General features: G+C 40.0%; 1 protein-coding gene across 1 annotated transcript in view; it reads right to left on the bottom strand.

The window, feature by feature from the left end:
• Positions 1-16434, bottom strand: part of DNAAF4 (dynein axonemal assembly factor 4) — a 90777-nt gene that overhangs the window by 15792 nt on the left and 58551 nt on the right. The window contains 2 exon segments of the mRNA XM_047766298.1: positions 10552-10661; positions 12934-13079. Coding sequence (XP_047622254.1) covers positions 10552-10661; positions 12934-13079 — 256 coding nt within the window.

The raw sequence follows: 16434 nt of genomic DNA, 5'->3' as shown, positions 1-16434 counted from the left end.
CTACTCTCCACATGAGGGGAGGGGCTAGGACTATAGGAATTGGCATTCTCTAAACTCACTTATACTAGTTCTAAGCTGTAATTCTCCCTTTATGTAAAAATCACCCTTTCATTTGACTCATGACATATTTACCCTACAGCCTTTAAGTCATTGTAATCTAACTGGCTTTTTTCCTCCTTCTTTTCACAGTTTCACCTGTAGCATATGGAAGTTCCCAGGTGAGGGGTCGAATCTGAGCTGCAGCTGCCAACCTATACCACAGCCATGGCAATGCCAGATTCTTAACCCACTGAGTGAGGCCAGGAATGCAACCTGTATCGTCAGAGAAACTATGTCAGGTTCTTAACACAGTAAGCCACAAGGGAAACTCCCTAACTGGTTTTTTATATATAAATTTTATTGGAGTATGGTTGACTCACAAATTTGTGTTAGTTTCAGGTATACAGCATAGTAAATCAGCTATACAGGTACATATATTCATTCCTTTTCATATCCTTTTCCCATTTAGGTTATCACACAGTATTGAGTAGATTACCCTGTGCTATACAGTAGGTCCCTGTTAACCATCTATTTTATATACAGTAGTATGTATATGTCAACCTCAACCCCCTAATTTATCCCTCACCCCACATTTCCCCTTTGGTAGCCATAAATTTGGTTTGAAAATCTTTGAATCTGTTTCTGTTTTCTAAGTTCCTTTGTATCATTTTTATTAGATTCCACGTATTAGTGATCTCATATGATATTTGTCTTTCTCTTTCTGACTTACTCACTTAGTATGATAATTTCCATCCATGCTGCTGCAAATGGCATTATTTCATTCTCTTATGACTGAGTAATATTTCATAGTATATATGTACCACATCTTCTTTATCCAAACCTCACCTCACACCAGTCAGAATAGCCATCATCAAAACATCTAAAAACAATAAATGCTGGAAAGGATACGCAGAAAAGGGAAACCCTACTACACTGCTGGTGGGAATGTAGATTGGTGCAACCATTATGGAGAACAGTTACGGAGGCTTCTTAAAAAACTAAATATAGGAGTTCCCATTGTGGCTCAGTGGGTTAAGAACCTTACATAGGGGATGTGGATTCAACCCCTGGCCGTACTCTGTGGGTTAAGGATCTGGCATTGCCATAAGCTGTGGTGTAGGCTTGCAGCTGCTACTCTGGTTTGACCCCTTGCACGAGAACTTCCATATGTCCCAGATGCAGCAATAAAAAAGAAAAAAAAATACTAAATATAGAGCTACTATATGATCCATCAATCCCACTCCTGGGCGTATATCTAGAGAAAACCAAAATTCCAAAAGATATTTGTACCCCAATATTCACCGCAGCACTATTTACAATAATCAAGACATGTTCATCTAATTGGCTTTTAAAATCATTCTTGTCATTCATTAAGGGCTTTGAAACCTGGCTCCCAGTATCTGCCTCTATCCCAACTTATGCCATAATTCCAGAAGATTCTAAGATTTATACCCATTTATCAATTTAGCCTTGAAATATCAACTGAGACTCTTTAACTCAAATTACTTTCCCTTCAACTTCACTTTTGCTACCCATTTCCCAGGGCCACATCTTGGACATTGCTGTCACCTGAACTGCACTACTTCAGCAATAACAAACTCTGGAATCCCAACCACTGACTAGAAATTTCTATTCTGACAACTTTTCTTTTATACTCAATCTTCAACCTTATGGGGGCCTCTAATTTCCTATTTGCTCCATTTTCTCTTAACCCACTGGGCACCTCATGGCATCTTGTCCTTTCTAACCTAGCCTAGATTTCATGGTTAAATATCTGAGCTATTGTTCTGTAAGTAATCTGGTTCCTTGCACTACTAGTCTTTTGCTATACTTGTCAATCAAAATCTTGGTAGGTTTAATCTTAAATCCAAAAGACTAAACACTACAGAAGATAAATCAGGAGTTCCCGTCGTGGTGCAGTGGTTAACGAATCCAACTAGGAACCATGAGGTTGCGGGTTCGGTCCCTGCCCTTGCTCAGTGGGTTAACGATCCGGTGTTGCCGTGAGCTGTGGTGTAGGTCGCAGACGCAGCTCGGATCTGCGTTGCTGTGGCTCTGGTGTAGGCCGGTGGCTACAGCTCCGATTCAACCCCTAGCCTGGGAACCTCCATATGCCACGGGAGCGGCCCAAGAAATGGCAAAAAGACAAAAAAAAAAAAAAAGAGAGAGAGAAAGAAGATAAATCACACAGCTGAACTGCCTAGCAGCTCAAAGAATTCACACTCTCTAATCTACAGAGCTCTCAACAGTACTCAGCAAGCAATTTTTGTTAGAAACTTATCCGGTTTCACACGTCTTGTCTTTCTTTCTTTCCATCTCAGAAAATAAAGCACCTCTGTCCATTCCAACTTAATTTTCCAATGTTTTCTAGACCAAAGTAACCAATCCAACAGGATAGCACATTCAGCTATGCACACTTCAGCACTTTCAGGCTGTGAGTAAGAGCAATTCATAGCTGCACTACTTGGGCTGCCTTCACTAAGGCCAATCATTGAAACACAAGGACAGGAAGAAGATTTTATTCATCTATGAGAGGTGTGCAGCAGTATTTGAAACACAAGCTTCATGATCATATTGACCTGGGATTGAATCTTGGTTCTACTTACTAACCACCACCTTAGCCAAGTTTCTTAACCTTTCTAGCTCTATTTCTACATTTAATAATAATACCAAATTAGGTAAATTGTTAAAGGAATTAACAGTTATTTTGTGTAAGGTTGTTAGCTTCTCAATACCTTTTTTTTTGGTCTTTTTATAGCTGCACCTGCAGCATATGGACGTTCCCAGGCAAGATATCAAATAGGAGCTGCAGCTGCCGGCCTATACCACAGGCACAGAAGCTTGGGATCTGAGCCACATCTGTGACCTACATCAAAGTTTGCAGCAATGTCAGATTTTTAACCCACTGAGTGGAGGTCAGGAATCCTCATGGATCCCATCCAAGTTCTCATCGATTCTTGTGGGGTTTGTAACCTGCTGAGCCACAATGGGAATTCCCCACAACTTTTTTTTTTTAATGCAACTTTTAACAAGAGGAAAAACAAAAATAAAATCAAGATAATCCACTAACCCTAGGTCTTGACCCAACTTTTTCCACTCTTACTGAGGCCATTTCAATCACCTCTCTGTCTCAACTGTACATCTATTCACACATTTTCTATTCTTAAAGAAGAATGAAACAAAAGAAAAAGTCTTTCCTTTAGGTTTCTATTTCCCCTGGCTTCTAGGAGTATTTCTGTGTACTCTTTTCTTTTACCAGACCTTCAAATGTTGGTAAGTTACAGGGTTTTATCCTCAGGCCACGACTCCCCTGGCCTACATGCTCTTTTTGCATATCTTACCTACTCTTATAAATCAACTGCTACATAAATGCTGATAATCTCCAAATCTATATCTACAGTGCTGGCTCTCCTCTGAATTTCATACTTGCTGGACACTGTCAGCCAGACTGACCAAGGCACATTTCCAACTCAACATATTCAAAACTGAACTTATGTGCAATTCCCTCCTAACTGGCCCTTCTAAGTGTTCTCTGATTCAGCTGGTGGCATCATACAATCAGTAATTCAAACTAGAAACTCAGGGGTTCCCTGGTCTCAGCAGGTTAAGGATCTGGCACTGTCACTGCTATGGCTCTGGTTACTGCTGTGGTGCATATTGCATTCCTGACCCAGGAACTTCTGCATGCTGCAGGTGAAGCCAAAACAAACAAGCAAACTAGAAGCTCAGAAGTCACTCAACTATTCCTCTCTCATTCCCCAACAATCGCTCAAGGAGTTCTCCCTATTTGCCTCCTGAATATTTCTCAAACTGCCCTCATCTCCACCCCTACAATAACGTCAGAGTGCAAGACCTCTGCCTTGGTTTCTGCAACCCAATTTCCCCACCTTACAGAATAAAATATAAGAATCAAGCTCACAAGGCTCCTGCCTATTTTTTTATGTTCATTTGGTATTACTTCCAACCTCAAATTTTATGTTTTAGCATAAAATTAACTACTCATAGGTCCTGACCTATGTAACACACTATTCTTATCTCTGAGCTTTTGCTTAGACTGTATTCTCTGTCTAAAACGAATACCTTTTTCTCCCTTCCTCCAGAAACTCCCACTTATCATTAAGGATGCTCAGGTGCTACGTTTTCTAAACTCTTTCTGAGATTCCCTCCATCCTTTAAGGTTAGGTGCCCTCTTCTGTATTCTCATCTTCTGTAATCTCATTTTTCCATGTTCTATGTACTGACCTGCCACACAGTGTTATAAATATTTGTATATCTCTCTCCTCTACTGATCTCTGCAGCTCAGAGTCTAGCCTTTAGTCTGGCAAATAGCAAGCAATCAGTAGACGTTTATTTCATGGTTCAATAAATGGAGAGACAGAGGAGGAGGAAGAAAGGAAGAGAAGAGGAAGGGAGAAAAGAAGAGGAAGGATCATGTAGGATTTTACTATTGGAAGTTAAAAGGAACAAACCTGTCAGCCCCAGGTTTCTGAACTTCAGAAAAATTGCCAACTCCAGCTCAACTTCACAGATCAATTTCTGGTATTTTATCAGGCGAAAAGACTAACAAAGAACAGAAAGAAGATGAGAAAAGAAAAATACAGACTTGGTTGTCAGAGAGATAATTTCCCTCTCCATAGATGTCCACATCCTAATCTCCCCAAACCTGTGAATATATTAAGTAAAGTGAAAGGCCTTTGCAGAGTTCCCTTTGTGGCTCAGTGGTAATGAACCTGACTGGTATCCATGAGGATGCAGGTTCCATCCTTGGCCCGGCTCAGTAGGTTAAGGATCCAGTGGGTTAAGGTTGTGGAGAGCTGTGGTGTTAGACACAGGTCTAGCATTGCTGTAGCTGTGGCTGTGGCGTAGGCCAAGAGATGTAGCTGCTATTTGACCCCTACCCTGGGAACTTCCATATGCCATGGGTACAGCACCCCAACACCCACCCCCCGAAAAAAAAAAAAGGCCCTTGTGTGTGTGATTAAATTAATGATCTTGAGATAGGAGATTACCCTGGATTATACAAGTGAGACTAATATAATTATGAGGGTGCTTATAAAAGAAAGAGGGAGGCAGGAGAGCCAGAGTCAGAAAGGAGATGTGACATGGAAGCAGAGGCCGAACTGAAGAAACTGCTGTTCAGAGGCATAAGCCAAGGAATGTAGGCAGCCTCAAATCTGGAAAACTTAGGGAAATAGATTCTCCCCTAGAGCCTCCAGAAGGATCACAACTCATACCTTGATTTTATCCTGGCCAAACCCAATTTGGACTTCAGAACTATAAGATAGTACATTTGTATTATTTTAAGGCAATAAGTTTGTAAAAGGCAACAATAGAAAAATAATACAAAAGTGTAATAGTGTACACAAAAGTGTAAATAATGAGATATAATATTTACATTGCCTCAAAATATGAACTCACACTGCCATAGAATTATAGAATTCATTGTTTTTGATAACTGCATAATATTCACACACAAAGCCATATATAAATAATTAAGAAGACTGGATATAAAATGATAATTTATAAGATAATTTGGTAGAGTTCCCATTTTGTGGCTCAGCGGTACAAACCCAACTAGTATCCATGAGGACTCGGGTTCAATCTCTGGCCCCGCTTAGTGGGTTGAGGATCCAGCATTGCCTTGAGCTGCAGTGCAGGTCCCCAACATGGCTCAGATCCCAAGTTGCTATGGTTGTGGTGTAGGCTGGCAGCTACAGCTCCAATTCGATCCCTAGCCTAGGAACTTCCATATGCCTCGGGTGCAGCCCTAAAAAGACAAAAAAAGAACACAATTTGGTAATCTTTTTTTTTCCCATTTAAAAAAATTTTATTGAATTACAGTTGATTTACAAGTTGTGATAACTTCTGCTATACAACAAAGTTACACATATACACATATCCATTCTTTCCCATATAGATTACCACAGAATATTGATTGGTTAGAGTTCCCTGTGCTGTACAGCAGGTCCCCACTGGCCAGTCATTCAATAAACCATAGTGTGCATGTGCCAATATCAAATCGCAGTTCACCCCTCCCCTCACCCCACCTGTCTCCTTTGCTAACCATGTTTGTTTACAAAGTCTATGAGTCTGTTTCTGCTCTGCAATAAATTCATTTGCATCTTTTTGCATCTTTTTTTAAGATTCCACATATAAGTGATATCATATGATGTTTGTTTTCACTGCCTAACTTCACTTAGTATAATAATTTCTATGTCCCATCCATGTTGCTGCAAATGGTATTATTTTATTCCTTTTATGGCTGAGCAGTATTCCATTGTGTGTGTGTGTGTGGGTGTGTATATTACTCAAGGAGTGTGCGTGTGTGTGTGTGTGTGTGTATGTGTGTGTATATATATCCTCCTCCTATGTATGTGTGTATATATCTATATGTATACACACATACACCTCACTTCCTTTTTTTTTTTTCCGTCTTTTCAGGGCCGTACCAGCAGCATATGGAGGTTCCCAGGCTAGGGGTCTAATCGGAGCTGTAGCCACCAGCCTATGGCCACAGCCACAGCAACTTGGGGCCCAAGCCATGTATTCAGCCTACACCATAGCTCATGGCAACGCTGGATCCTTAACCCATTGAGCAAGGCCAGGGATTGAACCCATAACCTCATGGTTCCTAGTCAGATTCGTTTCTGCTGTGCCATGACAGGAACTCCAACACCACATTTTCTTTATACAACATATATATGGGTCTTGTTTTTGTATCGATTCAGCCAGTTGATATCTTTTGGTTGGAGCATTTGGTCCATTAACATTTAAGGTAATTATTGATATGTATGTTCTTATTGCCCTTTTGTTAAATTGTTTTGGATTTGTTTTTGTTGATTTTCTCTGGCCCTTTATCTCTTTATTTTATTTATTTATTTTTATTTTTATCTTTTTGTCTTTTTGCTATTTCTTTGGGCCGCTCCTGCGGCATATGGAGGTTCCCAGGCTAGGGGTCGAATTGGAGCTGTAGCCCCCGGCCTACGCCAGAGCCACAGCAACGCGGGATCCGAGCCGCGTCTGCAACCTACACCACAGCTCACGGCAACGCCGGATCATTAACCCACTGCAAGGGCAGGGACTGAACCTGCAACCTCATGGTTCCTAGTCGGATTCGTTAACCACTGCGCCACGACGGAAACTCCTGGCCCTTTATCTCTTGTCCTTTTTTCTTTCCTTTTCTTCTCTTCTCTTGTGGCTTGATGACTATCTTTAGTGTTGTGTTTGAATTGCACCTATTGTAGATTTTTGGTTTGTGTAACCATGAGGTTTTGCTATAGGAGTCTACATATACACACAAGATTGCTTTAAGTTGCTGGTCTCTTAATTGCAAATGCATTTCCAGGATCCTGCATTTGTACCCTCCTCTATTCACAATTGCTGGTTTTGGTGGCATATTTGCATGTGGATGATTTCCTACCTTTACTAATATTTGCCTTTACTGGTGAGCCGCCTCATTTCTACTTTTTTTCTTTCTAGTTGTGGCCTTTTCTTTCTGCCTAGAGAAGTTCCTTTAGTATTTGTTGTAAAGCTGGGTTGGTGGCACTGAATTCTCTTAGCTTTTGCTTGTCTATAAAGGTTTTGATTTCTCCTTCAAATCTGAATGAAAGCCTTGCTGGGTAGAGTATCCTTGGTTGCAGGTTTTTTCCTTTCATCACTTTAAGTATATTATGCCACTCCCTTCTGGCTTGCAGAGCTTCTGCTGAAAAATCAGCTGATAACCTTATTGGGGTTACCTTGTATGTTATTTGCTGCTTTTCCCTAGCAGCTTTCAATATTTGCTCTTTGACTATAATGTTCGATTTTTTTCTTCTTTGCCTTCTGTCCTTTTTAGGGCTGCACCTGTGGCATATGGAGGTTCCCAGGCTAGGGGCCACAGCAATGCCAGGTCTGAGCAGTGTCTGCAATCCACACCACAGCTCACAGCAACACCAGATCCTTAACCCACTGAGCAAGGCCAGGGATCGAACCTGCAACCTCATGGTTCCTAGTTGGATTCATTTCTGCTGCACCATGACGGGAACTCCCTAATGTTGGTCAATTTGATTAATATGTGTCTTGGAGTGTTCCTCCTTGGGTTTATTCCTAATGGTATTGTGCTTCCGGGATTTGAGTGATTCCTTTCCCATGTTAGGGAAGTTTTTGGCTATTATCTCTTCAAATATTTTCTCTGGCCCTTTATCTCTGTCTTCTCCTTCTGCCCCTATAATGCGAATGTTGGTACATTTAAAGTTGTCTCAGAGTTCTTTTAGATTGTCTTCAATTCTTTTCATTCTTTTTTCTTTATTCCATTCCACATCAGTCATTTCCACCAGTCTGTCTTCCACCTCGTTTTTTTGTTCTTCTGCCTCCTGTATTATGCTATTGTTTCCTTCTAGTGAATTTTTTATTTCAGCTATTGTGTTGATCATCTCTGCTTGTTGAATCTTTAAACCTTCTAGTCCTTTGTTAAACGTTTCTTCTAATTCATCGATCTTTGCCTCTTTTTTTTTTTTCCGAAATTTTAGATCATCCTTACTAGCATTACTCTAAAGTCTTTTTCAGACAGGTTTCCTATCTCCACTGCATGTAGCTGTTCTTCTGGGGTTTTGTCTTGTTCTGTCATCTGACTCATGTTTGACTTTTCATTTTGTAGAGCTTTTTGTGTGGTCTCCTTTCTGCAGGCTAGAGGATTGTAGCCTCTCTTTCTTTTGGTGTCTGCCTCTTTGTGGGTGAAATTGAGATACAGGGGCTTGTTATAGGCTTCTTATCCTTCTGGTGGGTGGGGCTTTGTCTCTGGGTGTGATTAGAGGCAGCCTATTTGCTGATGTGTGGAGCTGTGTTCCCACTTTGTTTGTCATCTGGCCTGGGGCTTCTCAGCCCTGTCATTCCAAAATGACAGCCTCAGGGGAGGTCACACTGATGATTATTCCGGGGACCTCCACCTCCAATGCCCTGCCCCCACAGTGAGCTATGGCCACCCCTGCTCTCCCAGGAGACCCTCCAAGACCTCCTGATGGGCTTGTTCTAGATTTTTTTTTTTGTCTTTCTGTCCTTTTAGGGCTGCAGCCATGGCATATGGAGGTTCCCAGGCTAGGGACTGAATCAGAGCTGTAGCCTCCAGCCTACACCAGAGCCACAGCAACACGGGATCTGAGCCGCATCTGTGACCTACACCACAGCTCACAGCAATGCTGGATCCTTAACCCACTAAGCGAGGCCAGGGATCAAACCCGAAACCTCATGGTTCCTAGTTGGATTCATTTCTGCTGCGCCACAAAGGGAACTCCAGTTCTAGATTCTTATAGAATCCCTGCTTTGTCCTCTGATCCAGTGCATATGAAACCCTGCGTGCCCTCTTAGAGTGAAGTCTCTGTCTCCCCAAATCCTGTGGAGCTCCTGCACTTAAGCCTCACTGGCCTTCAATGCCAAATGCTCCAGGGGCTCCTCCTCCCAATGCCAGACCCCCAGGCAAGGAACCTGACGTGGAGCTCCAAACACTCACTTCTGCAGGAGAGCCTCTACAATATAGTTATTTTCCAGTCTGTGGGTCACCCACCAGGCAGTTATGGGATTCCTTATATCATGAAAGCACCCCTCCTACCATCATGATGTGACTTTTTCTTTGTCTTTGGGTATGAGATAGCTTTTCTGATAGCTTCCAGTCTATTTTGTTGATGGTTGTTCAACGGTTAGTTGCAATTTTGGTGTTTTTGTAAGAGGAGGTGATCTTGAGTCCTTCTACTCCAGAATCTTGTCTCTGTTTGTTGTCCTCTGTGCTGAGTCTACTCTCACTGGCTCATGGGCACCTGGTGGAGAAGTCATGCACCCAGTCCTTCAGACTGAGTTCCTAGACCTGGAAAGCTAATAATCTTTTAAAGATGGATATGACTAGTCAAAGTAGCTCTAGTTTTAAAGACCCATGATTTTAAGGGGAGTATTAGGAAGGACTTATGTTAAGTGATTTAAAAAGGGATTTTAATAAGTAATCCAAAAAACATGATATTTTTCATTTCCGTGACATTTAAATACGAAAGCAAACAAGAACCTTATTTCTTATAAGATCTGATTCTTTTAAAATACAGAGGCCCTTGGAGTTGCTGTCGTGGTGCAGTGGTTAACAAATCTGAGTAGGAACCATGAGGTTGCAAGTTCGATCCCTGGCCCTGCTCAGTGGTTTAAGGATCCGGTGTTGTCGTGAGCTGTGGTGTAGGTCACAGACACGGCTTGGATCCCGTGTTGCTGTGGCTCTGGCGTAGGCTGGTGGCTACAGCTCTGATTAGACCCCTAGCCTGGGAACCTCCATATGCCATGGGAAGCGGCCCTAGAAAAGGCAAAAAGACAAAAAAATAAAAATTAAAATAAAATAAAATAAAATACAGAGGCCCTGCTTACCTACTTGACTTATTTGCATTATTTCTCCCCAACGGTCACATACAAATACATATGTCCAAGATATCTAGAAAATGTGTTAAGTATTAATATCTACATAAACTTATTATAAATCCCTTGGCCAGAGTTCAAATAACTTACTTTCCTTTGTCCTTCAACCATTCTGGGTTCTTTTCCTCTTCTTTTAAATCACTAAGCTCAGGAATTTCAGTATTCATTGCCCTTCGTGCCTCTGCTTGTTTGTGCAGCCACTGAAATGAGAATAAAATCTAATGAAGGACACAAAGGAATTCTTATTTTTTTTAACAGCTACTTTTAGATATTCCATATTCCAACAAAAGATGGAAATAATTTGTTATAGAATGAATGTGTCCTCCGAAATTCATATGTTGAAGCCTTAACCACCAAAGTGATGGTATTTGGAAATGGGGTCTTTGGGAGGTAATTAAGTTTAGGTGAGGTCATGAGGGTAAGGCCCCCATTATAGTATTAGTGTCCTTTAAGAAGAAGAACTGACCAGAGCCCATCATCTTCCCCCCAACCTCCAACCCCCACTCCCCCACCCCCACCCCCACCCCCACCCCAGCACCCTGAGCTTGGGCTTCCCAACCTTCAGAACTATGAGAAATAAATGTCTGTTTTTTAAGCTACCCAGTCTGTGGTATTTTGTTATAGCAGTCTGCCCAGACTGATACATTATTTGATGATGGTGATTTTAAACTTCCAGTTTTTACACCTCTCTAAGCTTTTTAAAAAATTTCACTAGTTGTAGAAATTAACAGAACACTGTAAACCAACTACAAAGGAAAAATTAAAAATCATAAAATAAAAATAGATTAAAGACCTAAAAAATATTTCACTAGCTGATTAATACCACATGCATAAAAATTTCTAGTCCAAATTTCATCCAAATTCCTGGGATTTCATGTAAGTATTAGTTTACTTTTATTTTCTTTTTTTTTTTGCTATGCCAGTGGCATGTAGAAGTTTTCTGGGCTAGGGATCAAACTCATACCACAGCAGTGACCAGAACTGCTGCAGTGACAATGCCAGATTCCTAACCTGCTGTGCCACAAGGGAACTCCTATTTCATTTTTCTTGTTTAAAAGACATATATATATTTACATTCTTAAAAAATATTTTAAATATTATAATTTATAGTTACAGCAATACTTTTATAAATAATAAAATATAAAAATATATTGTTAATACTAAGAGAAAGTTAATATTTATAAGGTGCCATTATATCTTAAGGGGCTTTCTACAACTTTTCAGTTGGGAGAGTTATCAGTTCATGCACAGTAAAAATTTCAGTTCTTAGTTTTTTGTTGTTGTTGTTTTTTCAGGGCCGCACCCATGGCATATGGAGGTTCCCAGGCTAGGGGTTGAATCGGAGCTGTGGCCGCTGGCCTATGCCACAGCCACAGCAACGCCAGATCCTTAACCCACTGAGTAGGGCCAGGGATTGAACCTGCATCCTCATGGATGCTAGTCAGATTCATTTCCACTGAGTCACAACGGGAACCCCTCAGTTCTTAGTTTTATACAACTAAAGACGCAATATTCAAAATCACAGAGCTCAGGAATTTAGAAATGAATGAGAGATATTAATGCCAAGTGCCATAGCATTAGAAATATTTGATGTTAATAATTAATGTTATAGTCATAATAAATTTCCAAATCTGTTCTTATCACAACACACATTGATCCAAAGTTTACTCTATTATGGAAACTGATGTTATTGATCAAATAAACAGAACATGAAACAGTTTATTTCCGGAAATAATCGATGATACTCTATATTAAATCAGTGTTTTCTCATAAGCATTCTGGAAACCCCCCCCCAAAAAAAACCTCTGCAAAATATAGTTTTCCCATAATGAAATATTACATTTTTTTAATGAAGTGATATCTTTAGTATAGTGAATAACTTAAAAAATTCACACCCAGTAATAATTTCATTAGAGGAAATAAAAAATAAAGTATTTTGGAGAATGAATGAATGAATCTGACTAGTATCCATGAGGATTTGGGATTGATCCCTGGCCTTGCTAAGTGGGTTGGGAATCTGGCGTTGCCATGAGCTGTCACGTAGGTCGCAGATGTCGCTCAGATTCTGCATTGACGTGGCTGTGGTGCAGGCCGGCAGCTATAGCTCCAATTTGACCCCTAGCCTGGGAACTTTCATATGCCACAGGTGCTGCCCTAAAAAGAAGGAAAAAAGAATATTTTCACCAAAAAAAAAAAGGAGTTCCATTGTGGCTCAGCAGTATCAAATCCGACTAGTATCCATGAGGATGTGGGTTCAATCCCTAGCCCCAGTCAGTGGTAAAGGATCCAGCATTGGCGTGAGCTGCAGTGTAGGCTACAGATGTGGCTCGGATCCCATGTTGCTGTGGTGTAGGTTGGCAGCTGCATCTCTAATTCCACCCTAGCCTGGGAACTTCCATATGCTTCAAGCGTGACCCTTAAAAAAAAAAAAGTATTTTCATTTGTGGTCACTGTAACAGCAAGTTTACCCACCTCCTCTTCTTCTGCTACTTGTGATTCCCGGAGGGCAGTTGGGAATACTCGAGGGGTAAAGTTGATTTTAATATTGCCAACAGAGCGAGGACCAGGGATACTGTCTTCCTTTAACTTCTCAAAAAATATATTTTCTGAATTTCTTCCTTTAAAAACAATATTAGCAAAAAAGTTATTTATCTCTCACTTCCTAGTTATCAAACTGACTTTGAAGGTAATTATACATTAAAGCTACTTCTAAAAGTTAGCTTGTTGTATAGGTACAAACAACCCAAAAATATTTTTCTGCAAAAAGAAATTTAAAATCCCTCATTGAAAATAAAGTGGCTAATTATTTCTTTAATCGATGACCCTCAGCTACTTTTCCAGGGTTCTCTTAAATCTGCAGTGATTAGGAATCCGACTACAGTGGCTCAGGTCACTGAGGAGGTGTTTTCTATCCCTGGCCAGCCTCAGTGGGTTAAAGGATCCATCGTTGCTGCAGCAATGCTCTGATTCAATCCATGGGCTGGGAACTACAAAAAAAAAAAAAAAAAAAAAGAATATGGAGTTCCCATCGTGACACAGCAGAAAACAAATCCGACTAGGAACCATGAGGTTGCAGATTCAATCCCTGGGCTTGCTCAGTGAGTTAAGAATCCGGTGTTGCTGTGGCTGTGGTATAGGCCAGCAGCTACAGCTCCGATTCCACCCCTAGCCTGGGAATCTCCATATGCCGCAGGAGTGGCCCAAGAGATGGTAAGAAGACAAAAACAAACAAACAAAAAAAAAAAAAAACCTTTCAAACTCTTAAGTAAAATGAGACAAACAGCAAAAGATAGAATTAGCTTTCTGTTCACAGCAGTCTATACTGCTTACACAATTTAACAAAAAGACAAAATTCTATCTATGAAATATAAAATGCTTGATAAAAAATATAATAAACAAAGTCTTCAAGTATAAAGTTCAGTTCAAAAAGTATGCTGTGGCACAGTTGGTTAAGAATCCAACTGTAGCAACTCTGGTTGCTATAGAGGTGCAGGTTTGATTTCCAGCCCTGCACATAGGTTAAAGGATTTGGTTTTGCCACAGATGTGGCATAGGTCACAGCTGTGGCTCAGATTCAATCCTTGGCCTGGGAACTTCCAAAAAAAAAAAAAAGTATGCAAAATCAGGATAATCTCAAAAGCACCAAAAAGCTACTTGGAAAGATTTCAGATACAGATACAGATATCTAGATATCTATGCCTATGAAGGTATCTACATACATATCCATCTAGATGTTCATAACTATACCTGAGATTCTATAAATGTATAATTATATATTAAGTATATATAGAGAGAGACGTTATATATAAATGCTGGAAACTTAATACTGAAATAGGTACACAGGTGAGAGATAAAAATACAATTACAGCCTTAGAAGAGCTACAGTCTCAGTGAAACATACATATAAAATCTCTGTCCACAAGTCCAGGAAAGTGGAGCATGTTTCTTCCTAGCATTCTGAATGAGAGGAGAAAAAAATGTCCCCTGTGAGAAATCTAAACTTCAGGTATTGCTTGCAAGTAATTCTTATTTCTGCAAACCAGAAACATGAAATCTCCTTATATGCATACATAAAAATAATCCTTGCTGGAGATGAGCATGCAAACAAAAATACAAATCACATGAGGATATAACGTATCTTTCTTCTATACAGTAATGAAGAACAGTCAGCAGACACAACAAACAGGAGGACTGGCCTACTAAGAGTTTGAAATCATAGAACTATCTGAAAGAGACTCTAATCATTTAAAATATGCTACTTAAAGAGCTAAGATGGTCTAGGAGTTCTCATTGTGGCTCATCGGATTAAGAACCAGACATAGTGTCCATGACGATGTGGGTTCAATTCCTGGCCTCGATCAGAGGGTTAAGGATGCAGCATTGCCACAAGCTGTGGCATAGGTCACAGATGCGGCTTGGATCCAGTGTTGCTGTGGCTGTGGCACAGGCTGGCAGCTGCAGCTCCAATTTGACCCTTAGCCTGCAGGTGCAGCTGTTAAAAAAAAAAAAAAAAAAGAACAAAAACAAATTAAAAAACATGATTAAAAACTAAGAACCTTAATGAAAAAAGAAGAAATAGGTATGAAAGAAGAAAATAAAACTTGCAAAATGAAAATATTGTCCTTGAAATTGAAAACCTCTACAACAAGTATAACAGCACATTAGGCATATTTGAAGAAAATTTGCAAACTAGAAGAGATATGGTATTACACAGAATGTAGCCAAAGAAGATAAAGGCAATTTCAAAACAATTTGCTAGTTGAAAACAATAGCTTGTAACTTCCTAGAACTGAGGTAAGACACAATTTCTCTGAGTGAAACTATACTCCAAGTTCTGTTATGAGAGAAATATAAAACTGCACTTAGAATAATAAAATTAAAGTATACCAAAGTGAAGAATCGTAAAGCAAACCAGAGACAAAAGATAGATTACCTTACAAAGGATCAAACTAAATCAAGAGCAGATTTCTCAGCAGCAACATTAGAAGGTAGAGGCAATAAAAACTTATCTTCAAATTACTGATGGAGGAGTTCCTGTTGTGGCATAGCAGAAACAAATCCTACTAGGAACCACAAGGTTGCAGGTTTGATCCCTAGCCTTGCTCAGTGGGTTAAGGATCTGGCGCTGCCTTAAGCTGTGCTGTAGGTCGCAGGAGCATCTCAGACCCCAAATTGCTGTAGCTGTGGTGTGGGCTGGCAGCTATAGCTCTGATTCGACCCCTAGCCTGGGAGCCTCCATATGCTATGCATGCAGTCCTAAAAACAAACATACCCCAAAACAACAACAAAAAAACCCCCCAAGTTACTAATGGAAAATAACTGTCAGCTTTGAATTCTACAACCAGCTGGGAAGAGAATATTTGTGGAAGTACATTTAGTTTCTTTAACACATGCTGGTTATTCAGATTTTCTGGTTTTTTCAAGTCAATTTTGGTCATTTGTTTTCTAGGAAATTGTGCACATTTCCTTTCTTTTCAAATTTATTAGCCTAAAGATTCTTTTTTTTATCTCTACTCTATCTATAATTATATAATGTATTTATTTCTAACACTATTTTTTCCTTGATCAACTATTGCAAACATTTTGCAAATTTTAATTATCTGTTCAAAAAATCAATTTTGGTTTTACTGATCCCTTTATTATTTCTTTGTTTCCTATTTTATTAATTCCTATGTTTATTTTTATTTTTCTTCTCCTTGTTTGGATTTTTCTGTGTTCTTTATACAATTTGTTTTCATTAATTTTTGAATCTTTTTTTTTTTTTTTTTTGGTTCCTGGGCTAGGGGTCAAATGGGAGCTGCAGCTGCTGGCCCTCGCCACAGCCACTGCAACACCAGATCCAAGCCGCATGTGTGACATATGCCACAACTTGTGGCGACACTGGATCCTTAACCCACTGAGCAAAGCCAGGGATCAAACTTGCATCCTCATGGATGCTAGTCAGATTCGTTTCTGCTGAGCCACAATGGGAAC

The sequence above is a fragment of the Phacochoerus africanus genome, chromosome 2, assembly GCF_016906955.1.
Source record: "Phacochoerus africanus isolate WHEZ1 chromosome 2, ROS_Pafr_v1, whole genome shotgun sequence".
Classification (NCBI taxonomy): domain Eukaryota; kingdom Metazoa; phylum Chordata; class Mammalia; order Artiodactyla; family Suidae; genus Phacochoerus; species Phacochoerus africanus.
Note: the sequence above shows the minus strand (reverse complement) of the source record. Positions and strands in the feature narration are given on the sequence as shown.